At 35.0% G+C, this 15,670-nt stretch overlaps 2 protein-coding genes across 6 annotated transcripts; both read right to left on the bottom strand.

Moving 5' to 3' along the window:
- Window positions 1–961: 961 nt before the first annotated feature.
- On the bottom strand, window positions 962–3,843 carry LOC147563366 (proline dehydrogenase 2, mitochondrial-like). Its single transcript, XM_086637216.1, has 4 exons — window positions 3,277–3,843; window positions 2,192–2,837; window positions 1,860–2,100; window positions 962–1,392 (listed from the first exon to the last, which is right to left on the bottom strand). The coding sequence occupies exons 1-4, from the start codon at window positions 3,814–3,816 to the stop codon at window positions 1,341–1,343; spliced, it is 1,479 nt and encodes a 492-aa protein (XP_086493342.1). The 5' UTR covers window positions 3,817–3,843; the 3' UTR covers window positions 962–1,340.
- A 2,150-nt stretch (window positions 3,844–5,993) lies between these two features.
- Window positions 5,994–15,363, bottom strand: LOC147563365 (choline/ethanolaminephosphotransferase 1-like). Of its 5 annotated transcripts, none has more exons than XM_086637180.1 (19): window positions 15,135–15,261; window positions 14,784–14,952; window positions 14,006–14,015; window positions 13,847–13,897; window positions 12,825–12,902; window positions 11,701–11,776; window positions 11,585–11,607; window positions 11,400–11,500; window positions 10,654–10,748; window positions 10,142–10,210; window positions 9,987–10,056; window positions 8,780–8,843; window positions 8,662–8,702; window positions 8,503–8,587; window positions 8,202–8,264; window positions 7,100–7,158; window positions 6,924–6,976; window positions 6,625–6,697; window positions 5,994–6,216 (listed from the first exon to the last, which is right to left on the bottom strand). In XM_086637180.1, the coding sequence occupies exons 2-19, from the start codon at window positions 14,918–14,920 to the stop codon at window positions 6,195–6,197; spliced, it is 1,170 nt and encodes a 389-aa protein (XP_086493306.1). In that variant the 5' UTR covers window positions 14,921–14,952; window positions 15,135–15,261; the 3' UTR covers window positions 5,994–6,194. The 5 variants fall into 5 exon arrangements, with proteins under 5 accessions (XP_086493306.1, XP_086493296.1, XP_086493322.1 ...); XM_086637170.1 differs by having other exon boundaries at window positions 14,784–14,975; window positions 15,135–15,248; XM_086637196.1 differs by lacking the exon at window positions 14,006–14,015 and having other exon boundaries at window positions 14,780–14,975; window positions 15,135–15,363.
- Between the last annotated feature and the right edge of the window lie 307 nt (window positions 15,364–15,670).

Here is a 15,670-nt window from a genome sequence, read left to right as displayed (position 1 = left end):
CATTCCGCGTGGCCACCCTAGTGTGAGGTTTTTCTCCACCTAGGAGGCGTCATAAGCCGCTCAAGTTTAGCAACCCACTTTTCACATCTGAATACATTACAACAACGAACTCGTATTCTTTTCCAATTTTGGCATGCAATCTGCCGAGGAATCATGCCAGCAGGTTTACCTTCTATCAATTTCTTAATACTTCATTCTTTTTTCGATTTTATTGCAATGCCGATTCAGACATTGTCTCCTGCACTTCAAATATTTCACTGGGCTATAACTGGTAAACAATCGGGATCAAAATAGAACTAGTATCAATAAAATTCATAACAGTGATTTGTATAGAATAAACTCAATGCCATACCTAGGCAGCTAATCAACCTCTCATTATTGATACTCTGCTCAATTGGCTGGCCTAGGGGCAGAGTTGACTGGACAGGATGGACCAATTATCTTCCCTGCTCTATATAGATCTACTTGACGTCTTGACACATCCTCGCCAGCCAACTCAGCCTGTCGGTCTGACAGTGGGATAGATTATCGTCTTTCTAGGTTTAATGATATACTAAGAAGGGTAATAATATTAGGGTTTCTAATTTGATACTATAGGCAAGTCACAAGTGATGTACAAGGCACAAGAAGCTGTTTATGCTGCCAAGGATGCAGCTGTAGTTAAGAAGTGAACAAATCAAAATATTGACAATACCACCAAAATATGTGTATTTGGTGCTTTGATTTGGTATTCTTTCCCAATCATTTTTAGATGCTTGTTGAAAATAGCCGTTCGTAGTTTTATAATGAAATTTCAGGTATATCTGTTTTCAATCTTTGAGTATAGTAATTGGTAAATCTTAAATCATTTTCGCGAAAAAAAAAATCCATACAAAACACAAAAAGCATACATGAAAACTAAAATTGAATCAAATAGGTCTGATTAGAGACAAAACAACGACAATTGTCAATAAGAAGTTGCTTCAAGAACAAAAATTTTTATCTTTCAACATCTCCGAAGATGATATAATATAATTTCTAGTTCGCGTAGATTAGTCGAATCACTAAAAAATGACATGAAATTACACTATTCTATGCTTATAAAAGAAAAGCATAGAGTATGAAAGTAGGGTTGGCCCATCTAAACCCACTGCACAGTCCATTGACTTTGTAATAATTTCTTCAAATATTACACATTTCTATTATAGCTAGCTAGCTAGCTCTAAAATTACTGTAACAGAGGAAAAAAGTCTAATTTAAATCAACTTCATCTTCTTGCTTGCTTCCAAGGAGAAGAAAAGGAAGAACACGAACTTATGTTCGTTTTATTAAATGGCGGATTGGAAGAAGGCGTTATCTTCTCAACTTGATGTTGTGAAACCTGAAGTTTTTAGTCTTCTCATCACTTCTTTCCTACACAACCAGTAAAATTACATAAAGTAAGAATGGAGTAAAAGTGGTTTTCCGAAACCATTACTATTGGGCAAAACTTGGATCTGGTCCACCGGGCTTGCTTACCCAGCCTGTTGACCTGGGCCTAGATAAAGGCCCGCTAGGCCCTTATACGTGATAAGCCAGGCCGGATTCGATTAACGGGGTCGGCCCCCATCACTCCGAAAAAACTTCAAAAAAAGTTGTTGGCGAACGGGTAGGGCCTAGAGAGGTAGCATGTGGCCATTGCCAACTACTATTAAGAATGTTGACCTAGCCAGGCCAAGACCAAACTATGGTACATTGATGGCACGCAGGCTGATCTAGCCTGCCCCGATTGGACACGACCATATTATACTGATACAATAGGGAGAAATATCCAAACCCCATCATCATACTCGAGATTATTTTCGTACTTAACTATATTTTGAAATAAGTTAATGACTTACTTGATAAGTTGTCTATCCAAAGTTGAGGCAGATAAGACTCCTCTGTTTTCTTCAGCCCTTCTAAGAAGGTAAGGAATAACCATCTCAACTGGCCCATAAGGTAGATACTTGCTCACTTGAAACCCTGCATTTTTCAATGCCAATGAATACCCATCTGCCATTCCTTTCAACTGAGCAAACTGAACCTTCTCATTACTCTTTTTTATGCCAAGTTCCTCTACTTTCGCCGTCGCTTTTCTTCCTATAATCGAAGAAAAAAACCCATTAAATTGGAGTACAAAAGATCTTAATCTTTGGATATAAAATTTATAGATATTTTTTTTGCTCCTTACCTGATGCAATATTATGGGTGGCAAGTAGTACTCCTCCAACGTTTTTAGCCGCTTTTTCGAGCAAAATAGAAGCACATTCGTTATAACAATCATGGGTTTCTTGAATACTATCATGAATTGGTGATGAAAATCCTAAAGAAGAAGATAATTGTTGTTCACTAGATAAATAAGCTCCTCTTACTAACTTAACACCTATTTTGACACCCATTTTTTCTGCAACTTGTGTTGCTTGAACTAACCTATCTTTAGCATCTTTCAAGTAAGCTTGAATTGTTCCATAAACTATTGGGTTTTCATATCTATTGATTTCTACCATTGTTGTGTATGTTAAGTAATCGATAGCGGGTTGAACGGATGTATATTCTGCATCGACGAGTAATGGGAGATTGATTTCTAGACATTTTTGAGAGAGTTTGAGTATTCTTTGATGAGCTAAATGAAGATCATTTTCTTCTGTTTGTGTTAATGGTTCTGGTTTATTTAGTGTGTGATAAAAAGGGCTAGAGTCACTGAGAATCGGTAAGGTTTCGAGCTTCCATGGAAGTTTGAATGAAGGATTTTGATGTTCCCATCTTAGTAAATCACTCACTCTTCTCAGTAGTGAAATTGGACAAATTGCACTGATCTTGACACAAGCATAACTCACCTGTTTCATACAAACGTTTAGAAAAGATATTGTTAAGTCATAAATTCTTTCTATTGATCAAACCGATTCTAATATTTAATAGTTTATTAAATTTCTTAGTCGTCATAGCCTAACCCAACTCGTCTCTGAGGGCCATGAGCTCACGCCAAGAACAAAACCTCATACATGTTGGGGTTGGGGTTGGGCTTGGGCTTGGGGTTGGGCTTGGTCTTGGGCTTGGGCTTGTCACATATAGCAACCGTTGAAAATGGAAAGAATTTTAACCTAAACTCAATAATTTCTATTTTTGAATCAGTCCCAATAAATATATTGCAAAATATACCAAAAAAATAAAAATATCTTTAATCATCCATATCAAACTCATGAAAAAATTAATTAAATATAAAAAAAAAAAAAAAAAAAAAATTTGAATAGATAAAAGAGATGAATTTATACTTACAGAGGAAGGAGGAAGCAACTTGGTAGATTCAACAGTTTTATAAAATTCATTCAAATTTCTATCACAAGAATCATTATCAATAGCATCTTCCAATCCATAATCCATTATTCCTCTTAATCCAACATTCCAAAGTTTTTGGAGTGTTTGATTTGCTTCTTCTAAATTCTCACCAGCACAAAAATGATCATAAAATGTATATTTCAATACCTTCATAATTACTTCCTTAATAATCATTGTTTCTACTAATTTTGATTTCATTACCCAAACACCAATATCAACTACTGGATCATAAGATGCTAATGATTGTGCCATCATTGATTTCAATAAATAACTTGTCGGTACTGACGAAAATAATTTATTCCCATCGTTAAAATCTAATATTTCTTCTTCTCTAATCTTCTGTTTTTCGTCAATATACTTATCGGAGAATTGTTTTTCGATTAAATTTATCGAAGGTTCGCTTGTGATGATCCGAGTTGCTGAAGTATTTAGTGATTTGTTGAATTTGGAGAAGAGTTTTTGGGAACCTCTTACAGCCATGAATATGTCTGAATTTCGTCTAAAACTTGTCTTAGAATGTTTGGAGATTCAAGGTTTACTTTTATAGAGGGAATTTTGGAGGATCTAAGTGTGATTATACTATAGAATATGGACTAAGTTTGAAAACTTTAGGGCTTTTTAAAGAAATGGAATCCTAGGGAAACCCCAATATATGTCAACTAAATTATATTTAGAAATAAAACTTACTTATAAGTTAGTATGAAAATCAAACTTACTAATTGAATATTTATATTCTATATTCATAAGATTTCAAATTTATTTTTGTTCAAGATATCATATATTATATCGAAACTCATCTATCTTCTTTTTTTTTTTGTTGAAATTGCCAAACTATACCTTAAGATATATGTTAGAATAGTCCATCTTTTTGTTTCATAAAACTTATATGATAAGTCAATTAGGTGGAAGCCAAATCCCAATTTGTGAATGGATCAAAATTTTGACTTTTCAAGCCTTGTGACTTTCACAATTAGAGGAAGCTTCATAATAAAGATTCCCATTCTATTCCGACATTTATATCAATTTTAGTAATTTCATTTATAAACTAACATCAAATTACGAGGGTATAAATTGTGTCTGTACAATAAGTTTTATCAAAATGCGCGATTTCAATTCTTGTCGAGCACAAACAGTTTTATCAAATATGTAATCTTAATTTTTGGAGATAAGTTTGGTAGGTATAATCAGTTTGAAGATAAGTTTATGAGGTATAACCTCAACTCTTTAGTCAATAAAAAAGATTTAAAATAAGTTTGAATGATACATTATCAACCCTTAAAAATAAATTTCACAAGTGTAATCTTACCCACAGTAGAATAGAGTATAGTCTTAAAAAGATACTTCCTTGTTATAGAGATAAGATGTTATCTTATTTTATTACTTTCTAAAATAATTCACTTTAATTGAAGAAAATCAATGTGAACATAATGTTTCTTTGTTTATACTTATATTTAAATATATTTTATGTCATCAACAAAAATTGGTGACGACAATGAATAATAAGAGAGTTTTAAAGAATTCAAACCAAACGTGATTATTGCTAAATATTCATAGGAATAAATTAATAACGAAAATATAACATGCTTAATTTATGTTTGAAATTGTAAGTAATTAAGTATTAAATGTTTTATATTAGTTGGGCAAACTAACATTATTATGACTACAAGTATTATTCCTTTTGGGTATAAAGTGGCTTTGTTTTGAGAGGGTGGGGTATAAAAATGGGAAGCAAGATTCTATTTAAGTTGAAATTGATTTGTCACTAACATGAATCCATGATAATCCATGATAGAGAATGTAGTTGTTAGGCCCCAATGCCAATAGAGAAAGGTTTGTGTGGTAAGGGTTTTGTGAAGGTTCTTTTGTATTTTGGTTGAATACTGAGGTGGGATGCTTAAAGATAGGCTAGTGCCAATAGAGAGAGTAGTTGTTAAGCCTAGTGCTTATAGAGTCGTCTGCTTACTGCACTTTGGTCTTGTGGCTATAGAAGCGCCCTAGGGAAAATACTAATTATTATTGAGAATTGGACAATAATACTATTGTTGTTGGATTTCAATACGAAAATCTCACAAAAGATGTTTTGTATACAAATCTGAGGGCAATTTCTAATTTTAAAATTCTCAGATTCATATGGAAGTGATGTTATTAAATGGAAGTGGGAATCTACCTTGGCCCATAAACAAAGATTCAAATGGAAGTGAGAATCTACTCTTACCACATTGAAGTAGAGATTCCCACCAACATTCATTCTAAATGGGTGTAGTTATCAATTCATGTCTCAATCGACTCTAATTTCTCATTTAAAAATCACAAGATGTCTTTCAAACAACTTGGGAGGTAAAATCCATTGAATCAAATATAGTTGGCCGACCAACTTTCTGGTACTTCAACAATCTAGCAATTCAACCCACAAGTTGGACAAAGTTAAAATTCAAATCTAGACCGTTCATTTCTTATGATGGTTCAGCACAAATCTAAACTAGTGTATCTAGGGGGCAAATTTGATGGGTTTTATCCTTGATAATTCCCAAGCATAAATTTCACATTCTACTTAGATTTTCATATCCTTTCAAGGGTATATTTGTCCTTTTACATATTTTGAGGTAACAGTAAGAAAGGCGAAAAAGACAAGGACGCCCAAAAGCCTTGAACCATCATTTTCAAGGTGATGAAATTTAAAGAATCGAATACCCTTCCAAAATGAAGAATAATGGGTGGAAAGGACTATATAACAAGTGAAGTTTGAAAAACATAATATGGAACATCACAACAAATTTTGCACAAAAACTAAATTTGTCCAGAGTAAGGATATATTACTATCTATTTGGTTGTAAGAGAACCAAAATATCGAGCATCTTTCAAGCTTCTTTCGGAGTTACCCTGAAATTTAGTTGAGAGACGGTATTAGAACTAGGCAATGTTATCTTTATCAATCTCTTATTGTCATCAAGTTACCATGAGAGCCCAAATACTAAACTATGGCTATGAGTTAAAGACCAGAATCTAATAATGTGGCCTTCTCAAAAATGAGATATCCTCTAATTGTGTGAGCGTGTGATAGAGCGAGAGAGACAGTGTGTGTATGTGTGTGTGTGCTGTGTTTGTGCGCGCGCGGGAGCAGCGGTGGGGGGCTTTGCACAACCTCCGCACTTCACCACCTTCGCTTAGAGTGCAGGATTCTATCCACCTCCAATAAAACGGTCGTATATAACTACTCTAGACTTTGTAATTCTTCTGAACGATTGTTACGATGGAGGGAGAAAATACATTGAGCAACAAATTTTTCACCTGAAGCAATAGATGCCGAGTGCGTTTGTAATTTCGTGAATAACTGACGTCACAAATTGTAGGTAGAGTAATGCTGAAATATGAACAAAACAATGTGATGCACAACACCTTATAACAAAATGTCGTAAAAACAGTGAAGTAGGAAGTTATTTTGGCGAACTTTCTGAAGCTTATGGAAAGCCCTGAAGTTGTCCTTTTCAAGTTAAATCATAAACAACATAAAGGATACCAAGTGATATTCCAAATAAACGATAGAAGAAAGGTAGATCACTAACTAAAAATTACAGGGTCTCTCTTACCTGTGAAAAGGCAGTACCCGATAAGAACCAAAGTCTCGTCAACTAACGGAACTCTGCCAAAGAAAGGGTCATTAAAAGTCGTGAGACACAAGTGATTTAACAAATAAAACAAATTTTAAACATGTATTATCAGTTATCTTCATATATACTGCACACAAGAGTCAATTATAGTGTACCCATCATTGAGCCTAGCAGTGAGCACATTCGCTATAGCCAAAGGGAGATATAGTAGAGACTGTTAAGCATGAAAATCACAAATTAGTATATCCTGGTGATATAAGAAATATAATAACGATGTTCACGGTTTACCTCATACTATGTTTTAACTTTAAGAATTCAAGTAGAAGTAGAAAGTTAACAACTTTTGGAACTTAGTTTAATTATGGAGATGAATTGTCCCATTAGGCATACTTGTTATTAAGTCGATAGGGCTGCCAACTGTTATTGTATCAGATGTAGTGGCCAACTTTTTTAACATGAAAGGGCAAGTCCAATGTGGGGCTCGGGCTCCGAATTTTGGGAGCCCCGGGGCTTTTCTCAATTCCAACGTCTGACTCCCAACCGGGGCTCCCAAATCAATATATTATACGTGTGCGAAGTATGTGTGCGAAATTTTGATTTTAAATTTCGACTATGAATTAAAATGTGATATTATTCGAGAGAGATAATTTCAAAAAGATAAACACAAAAAAAACAAAAAAAATAAAAATTAGAGAAAAATACTTAAAAAAGTAGTATTTAAAATAATAAGAATATTAAAAAAAAAATTAGTTTAAAAATAAAATTAAAATAATTAAAAAAATAATAAAATAAAGTGGGGTGGATCCCCTTTTTAGGGGATCCACCCCAAATATGGCCGTTGGAGCTCCCAACGGCCATATTTTGGGGGTTGGGAGCCCGGAAGCATGGGGCTCCCAGCCCCACCAGTAGCCCAGCCCCGGGGCTCCCGGGTTGGAGACCAAGGGCTGGGGGCTGGGGCTCCCAAATTCAAATTGGGAGCCCCAGCCCCCACCACATTGGACTTGCTCTAAGATAAGATAATAAAGATATCCTACCACTTGGTTGATTCTAGAAAAACTTTGGAACACTTCGAACTTCCACCAACTACGCAACATTTAACTAATCAATAGGAAATCTAGGTTGCATCTACTATTTGACACAATGTGAAATGCAGGGTAAATGCATTTTGCGTTAGAAGGAACATATGTCAAAATCAAGTTGGAAAGAAATGCTATTATACATCAAATTCCAGTATGATTTGGGGAAATAGCAGCATACCATGCACATTCCAGTTTTCAACCCCCTGGGTTCATCACATAAGTGAGCCAGAATCATCCTCCCCTGCCAAACATAAACATTATTTCTAAGGTAACCGAAAAACAAGAATGTAGTTACCACTAGGTCCACTAATACTTCAGTTATTAATACCAAAAAATAACAGATAAAAATCCTTATAAGAAGACATAAGAGATGGTATTCTCAAGTGGAATGCCATAAACCATACAAGATATATAACTGCTACATAATGAGAGAAGAAAAATCAAAATTGATAACGACACTGCAACAATACGTATCTTACCACAAGGAATCCAAATGCTAGTCCACTTCCTAGTATAACTAAATGCGGATGATTCCTTATGATATCAGATGGAGACAGATAATCCCTGCAAAAAGAATCGAACTATGTAAAAAGAATTCAAAAATAAAGAGGCGGAGTCGAGTAATTTTAACACCATACCAGGCTAGAACTCCTACAAGAAGTAGTATGAAAGGGTAAATCTGGCAACAAAGAAAACAATTAAGCAACCTCAAAACTAACAGCCAGTGAGACAAATTTTAGACAAGAACGCTATTACCATCGCTAATGCAAGTAACATGCTTCCCTTTCTTGCTTGAACAACCTTATGGACGTTCTGGATGCTGCAGAAGAAAATGACAATAAATCACTTATCTTTTTGAAAGAGGAAGAATCAATTTATTTATAGTGGTTAAATTTATAAGAATAAAGGCAGATATCCTTTAACTTTATAATGTATCAGACCCTCCAAATTTATAATAAAATCCCTCTAAGAGACTGGAGAAATCTATCTTTTTCCCCAAAGCAGAGGAGGTTACTAAATCGTAACACTTGTAAACCATAAAGCAACACCTAAGCAATGACTGGGACGTGGTGTTTTCCCATGTGGAGACACAATTAAGGGTTCAAACTTCAGCCATTATGAAAGCTCATAAGCTACAGTACGGATACGACTCATTGACATAAAAAAAATTATGTTGAGCACTCCTCGAATCCTAGCCCAGGAATATTACAGCCTAAAAAGCGGTTCATAATCACATGGCAGTGAGGCCCGGGTTTCATACTGAAGCTTCCACAGATTGGAGAATGCCAGTTTGGCCCTAAACATGCCATGATGGCACATGGCAATTGCCATCACCACAGGAGCCAGACTTGGACTCCAGCTTTACTGTCAAACTGGATCAGCCCAACCTAAACTTGGTATTTGACCTACCTGGCTTGACCAACTTAAAATAGCATGCAAATGGTGCTTTCGTCTTCTAACTTTTTAGTGCTGCACATTAGGAACAAGCTTTGGAAACCACGGGTTCTTGATACAGTAGTCCTATATTATATATTAACTCCACAGCGCCAGACACTGTCCTTACCGGTCCTTGAACTTACATGACCACTTGATTAGTTGATTGGACATGTTCATCAATTAAGTAATCAATCGTCAACTGATCAAAGAAGGAAGCGAATAGGCCGATCCCACCGTTAATAATAGGGTCCAGCAAATACGCAGCTCAAACTCAACGACTAGTAGGCTCGTGACAACCCATTCCACTTGTTTTTGGTGTAGACATCTGGAAGAGTCATACCTCACAAGTCAATGAGCCCGAAAGAGCATGCCAATGGCAGTAATTGACAGTTACCATGAGAATGTCTTTTCATTCTCTAAAAGCATAGAAGTTAAGATAAAGCATTAAGATCTGCATTACCAAATAAACAGATGACAAATAGTAAAAAATAGTTTCTAACCAAGAATAGTAGAAAAAGGCAATTACTTGAATGTCACGGTTGGTATAACAGCAAACACAGTCATCAAGAAAATGACAAGTCTGATTGTCGAAATTTCTGCCAGAAAAGTAAAAATATAGAATGTAAGTAAGACCGGTAGAGTAAAACATAATTATACGCACATGAAAAGAGTAATTTATACCATGAACAATCGGTATCCAACTCAGAAGAGGCATAGATTTCCCTAAGGATTGAATCCACCATTCAGCACCTGAAAAGTGAAAGATATCACAAAATTATCAAGGGAATAACAGAAATAAAAATCTGGCCTTGGAATGCCAATCTTTTGGAGAACTATCAGATGGTGCTGCAGACTAAAACTCTAAAAGCACTATAGCAGCATACAAATATACATAGACTTGATGGCAAAAGATACCAAAGCCAAATAAACTGAACACAAGATCTAATTTGAAGCTAAGCCTTTTGAATACTCGTTCTTTTGTCATTTTCTATCATAACCCCGAGATGTTGTCAGCAACTCAAGCATTTTTAGATATTCTAAGAATCACTTCGATTCATCCAGACTTCTTCGCTGTACATTTGCCATCTCTCCGACAGAAATGCATAACTAATATTGGTATTTTGATATAAAATGGAAAAGCTGGGTAAATGATGAAATTTGAAATATCAAAACGAATGATTTGAAGTGCATACCAACAAAAAATGTAAAACAGTGGGCCACATAAATCAGCGCGAGACCTTCTGTAGGTCCATTTATCACCGGAAGGATAAGGGTATTGGTGAAAAAGCTGGAACAAAACAACCATAACATTGTCGCTTCATTAATAAATAAACAAATACTGATAGTAACGGACACATTAACTAACAAAGGAAAGAATTAATATAAGAACTATCAAAATTGGCATTCCTTAGTTGAGAAGTAGTAAGCCTACTGCCTACTCATATTAATTCACCAAAACCATCAAATATATGAATCATTATGTAGCACATATCCTTAGATCTTAACCAACACAAGCAACTAGAAACTAAGTGGACCCCCGAGTAACTCTAGAGCAACTCGCCAGTAGGCGGAGCCCGAGTGGCTGAGCCAGGGTCAGTAAACTAGCTCGATCTATTTATTTCATTTTCCTCTTATGGTTAAGGTTTTTAGCAAAATAAATATCCAAAAGTGCATCATATTTATGCATGATAACTGAGACTACGCGGGTAATTCCAGGGATCAAACTCCTCCCATGTGGAGACCAAGTAGCAAGAGTCCAGTACTACTGACGAGCGATCGAACAGACAATAGATAAATATATAAGAGGATCTATCTTTTGTCATAGTACTACTGACGAGCGATCGAAAGTTATAAGTTCAGAATCTATCCAAGAAGGAAGAGGGTCCCCAAAAGCTAGGCAACAAAAAGTAAGCAAAAAACACAAATCAGTGTAACATACTGTTCCCATGTTGCGCCATAAAATGGAACAGCTGAAATAACCCATAACCAAAATGTGCTCCTCCCACACATTGCAGTGCTCCCAAAAGCCAAAGCTGCAAACTGAGGAAAAGACGGAAGCAAGTTTTAAAGAAGACCAAGAAACAGGAGCATAGAGTATTAGATAAGAAATGAAAATGTATATACCGCACACGCAAGCGCATCACATCCTGCATAAGATTTAAAAGGGAATAAGCACATCCATCAAACTTAGAAAATATAAATGAGACAGAATAGACAAGCAACTGGGAATGGAAAATCACCATGATCAAAAAGTTCCCCCAGTGGACTGGAGGAATTTGTACGTCTTGCTTGCTTCCCATCAACATTATCAAATGTCTAGCAAACACATTTTACAACAATTAGCAAACCGACATTATATATATGCTCCAACTGAAGAAGGTAATGTGACCCTGATTACTAGAATAAAATATAATTCAATGCAAGACTTAAGACTTTCACTACATAATACATCTACAAATGGAATTCAGGGGTGAGTTGTAAGCTATCTCCCGACATTATAGATAAAATTTTCGCTTTTTCTTTTTGTTGCAAGTTTTTTGTGTCTAGGGGTAAGGGTAGTGGTAGATTCTCCATGCACGACTAACTTGGGCATGGTAGAAGAAATCTGGACCATATCATCCATGTTTCTCCACAAACTCCATCCGTAAATAAAAAACAGGCTAACCGCGAACTAGAATGACCTGTGAAGCAGTAATAGATAACATTTAAGCAAGTGACGAGAACTTTAAATACCCCTAAACCTATTACATGTTCTAGTTTCCTCAACTACTATGATCTAATTATCTATGTTGAACTGTATATCTTTTATTTTTCATGTAGGAGACCAAGTATAATAGGTAAAAAAGAATATAAAAGAAATGGGAATTCAAGTGAGTCAAAACCTCATCCGAGGTGTTGTGCCATTCAGATAAAAGGTGTAAGCCAATGACTTCAGATAATTATGAACTCTAAGAAGAGCTCTATTGTTTCAACATAGGAGGGCTATTCCAGTTTATTTTTTCTCTTGCAAGAATGAAGAGCCTCATCTCTTATTTTCTCTCTCTATCCAACCTCAGGGTTTCTCCTTTAGATTCAAAACCATCAACATCACCAACCATATTAACAAAGCCAGAAAATGTGTCGAGAAAACAAATGGCGATTGGCACTCAAATCAAAACTCAAGGCGCAAAGGAGCAGAAAAGCTTAAAAATACAAGTCATAGAAAATAATAAATTTCAGAGTTTTATTAAAAAAAAAAACTAGTATAGTCAAGCTCAAAACAAACACAAAATTTTGCATATACAAAATTCAATGCATGCAAATCAATCATTTGAGGAGGATAAGGGAGAAGATAAAAACTGCTCGTAGAAAGACTGCAGCAAACCTGATACAGGAAAAGAAGGAATCCATGTGCAAGATGTACCCATCTTGGAGGAGCTGAATCCAGAGTAGGTGAATATATCTGACATAGAAATGAAAATAAAGAATCTCAAGAAACAAGTTATTAATATCATAAAACTAAAATGCTCTAGAAAGCATCCAAGAGAAGCCCTACATCTTCTCATTATTCTGCAAAGATGACAAACCAAAACATCAAGAAAATTGATGCTCGAGTAAATACAGTTATGCTCGCGGTATATGTGTAACGTGTAACTCTCTGCACACTCATTTACAGATTTACTGGATGCATGCTTCTACCATACATGACTGAAGCTCAGAAACGTATCCATAGAATAAAAGAGTTCTATGCTTCTTCAGTCCTCTAAAGGTCTGACAGGGTATTTGTATGCTGACTGCATCATCTGAAGTAATCTGGTCAAAGAAACCCTACTTACAATATTTTTCTCTTTTTACATAACTTCCGTCTCAATTACATCCATTTTGTGACTTTGCAGCTCAAAGATTATGTCAACCAAAGTTGTAAACAACCAGTGTAAACTTATTACTACAGGGTTACTTGGTCAACTATGTTTGATAGACTTCTTCCTGATATTTCGTGTTTGTTTTCCTATTTCAAATATTCTTCGAATTCTTTCAGTATTTTATTCACGTAAATATTTAAATTGTTTCATTAAAGCATATTAGTACAACACTTAGACAAAAGCTTACTCTTCCCTTCTCCAAGAGTCAAATCTACTTTGGCAACATAATCTAACAGACTAATATATTATAGGGAAAACCAGGAAGTTCGCCGGTAACACATAGAACATGCCAGCCATATAAGATACTAAAAACTGTTCGCGTTCACCCATTAGAAGCAGTTTTCATTCATATCTAACATTCAATATATGGGTGCCGGCTAACTACAATTATGATAAGGTCCACAAAAGAAGAATAATTTGCTTCACAGGAAGAGCGTGACAATATAAGACTTGAAAATTTAACGATAGTACAAACGCCACTTACATAACCAAGTAGCGCTGACATACATAAGAATATGAAACCTGTAAGTGTTATCTGTAAAACATAGAACGTAGCAAATATATTAGTAAATACACAATAAGCATACCTTCTTAAAGTTCAGAGGTAATTTGTCAAACAAAATACTATCAAAGAATAAGTTACCATGTTTGGTCTAGAGTGATGAAGTATCCAAATATGCAGACAAAGAAAATATACAGAAAATTAGAATCTTTTAGTGAAGATTTAACTCTCATTAACAATCTCATTAATGTAATTTATGATTATGGTAATAACATTCATCAATAACTTCTGAATCCTGATTAAATAATAAGGCACAAACAATCCAGAAATTAGAAGCAACCCCATTTCAACAGGACAACAAAGAGATTAACTTAATATAAAGTAAGACCAAGTTTGGGTAAGCTTAAAACTTATCTAGACTTAGTTGTTTTTCGAACACTAATGAGAACGCCTAAACAAACTATGTAGTACTAGTAGCTTAAAAGATGATTGTTCATCCTGTGAAGCAAATTCTTCTTCTTTTGTGGACCTTATCAAAAGTAACTATCTTATCGAACTAGTTATTCAGTGATTATTGATATATTTGATGATTATTGATCTTGTAGGATTCCCAAGATCTTCAATTTCTTTCGGATGATTATTCATCTGCTTCTCACGTTCCCTGAATAGCCGGAACATTGAGAAATATCCGGAAAGGCATTTCTGGGAATCGGTCTGATTCTATCTATGTTCGTTCCATTTGAAAATTGATACTCAACAACTAAACCAAATTCTGATAATTTAACTACTCATGGTATCTACAACAATTGAAATATCTATCATTTAACAAAACAATTATCAACCTTTACTTGGACTAAATTAAGATAATACTAATGGGTAAAATTACTCAGAAATGGTTGAAAAAAAGAGAAATACTTACGACACCCAAAGAGGGAAAAGATGAACAAAACGACTCCAAAAGGGTTGTAAGACATATTTAGCTAGGTAAGAATGATCAACACCGCTATATTTGTATCTTTTCAATGTTGCAACTCCATGAACCCCAATATAACCCATCTGAGAATTCTCAATTCTTTATCTTCTAAGCTCTATCCAAATATATATATAAACCCTAATCAAAATCACAACCGCAAACAATAAGTGAGTATAAAATGTAAAAGCATGTTAGATGAAGCAAATCTAGGTTTAGTTATTGACGAAATCAGAGTTTTCTCGTAAATAAAGTGAAAGATGTTAAAAACCTAGAGAGAGAAAGAGAGAATAATTTGACCTTTGAGTAGCAGAGAGTGGATTAAAGGAAGAAGTAATCAGGAAAGAAAATTTATGGCGCGATTCCTCCTTCTTCTTCTCCCGCCCTTATTGCCTGCCTGAGGAAACAGGAAATGGATCAAGAAATCATTTTTCAACCGTCCTAATTTTGTCCAGAGTATAGGGAGATTGTTTTCCTACTATTTGAAGAGCATTTTAGAGGGAGTGAAGGTGGACTTGTTTACTTTCTCAAATAATCCATTACTTCTTAAGAATTTATAGTTACCCCAATTGTTAAACTTTTGTTCTTTCGGGATCTTTCCATTTTGGCCCTGACCAACTCACCAAAATGACCCCCTAAAGATGATTAACTTCTAAATTAGTCAATTTCAATTAACTTTAGTAATTGAGCAATTCTTGGAAGGAAGGGTAAATAGGAAAAGAATTAGACAATTGTCAAAGTTGATTGAAATTAACAAATAAACACTCAAAAAGGAACTATATTGGAAGTTGGTTACATTTAGGGGGGGGGGGGGGGGGGGAAGGATTTCTTTCTCT

This window comes from Eschscholzia californica, unplaced genomic scaffold (genome assembly GCF_041429995.1).
Source record: "Eschscholzia californica isolate CP2 unplaced genomic scaffold, dmEscCali1.0.p SCAF_1, whole genome shotgun sequence".
Lineage (NCBI taxonomy): Eukaryota > Viridiplantae > Streptophyta > Magnoliopsida > Ranunculales > Papaveraceae > Eschscholzia > Eschscholzia californica.
The sequence above is the reverse complement of the archived record's forward strand: the minus strand, read 5'-3'. Positions and strand labels throughout refer to the sequence as shown.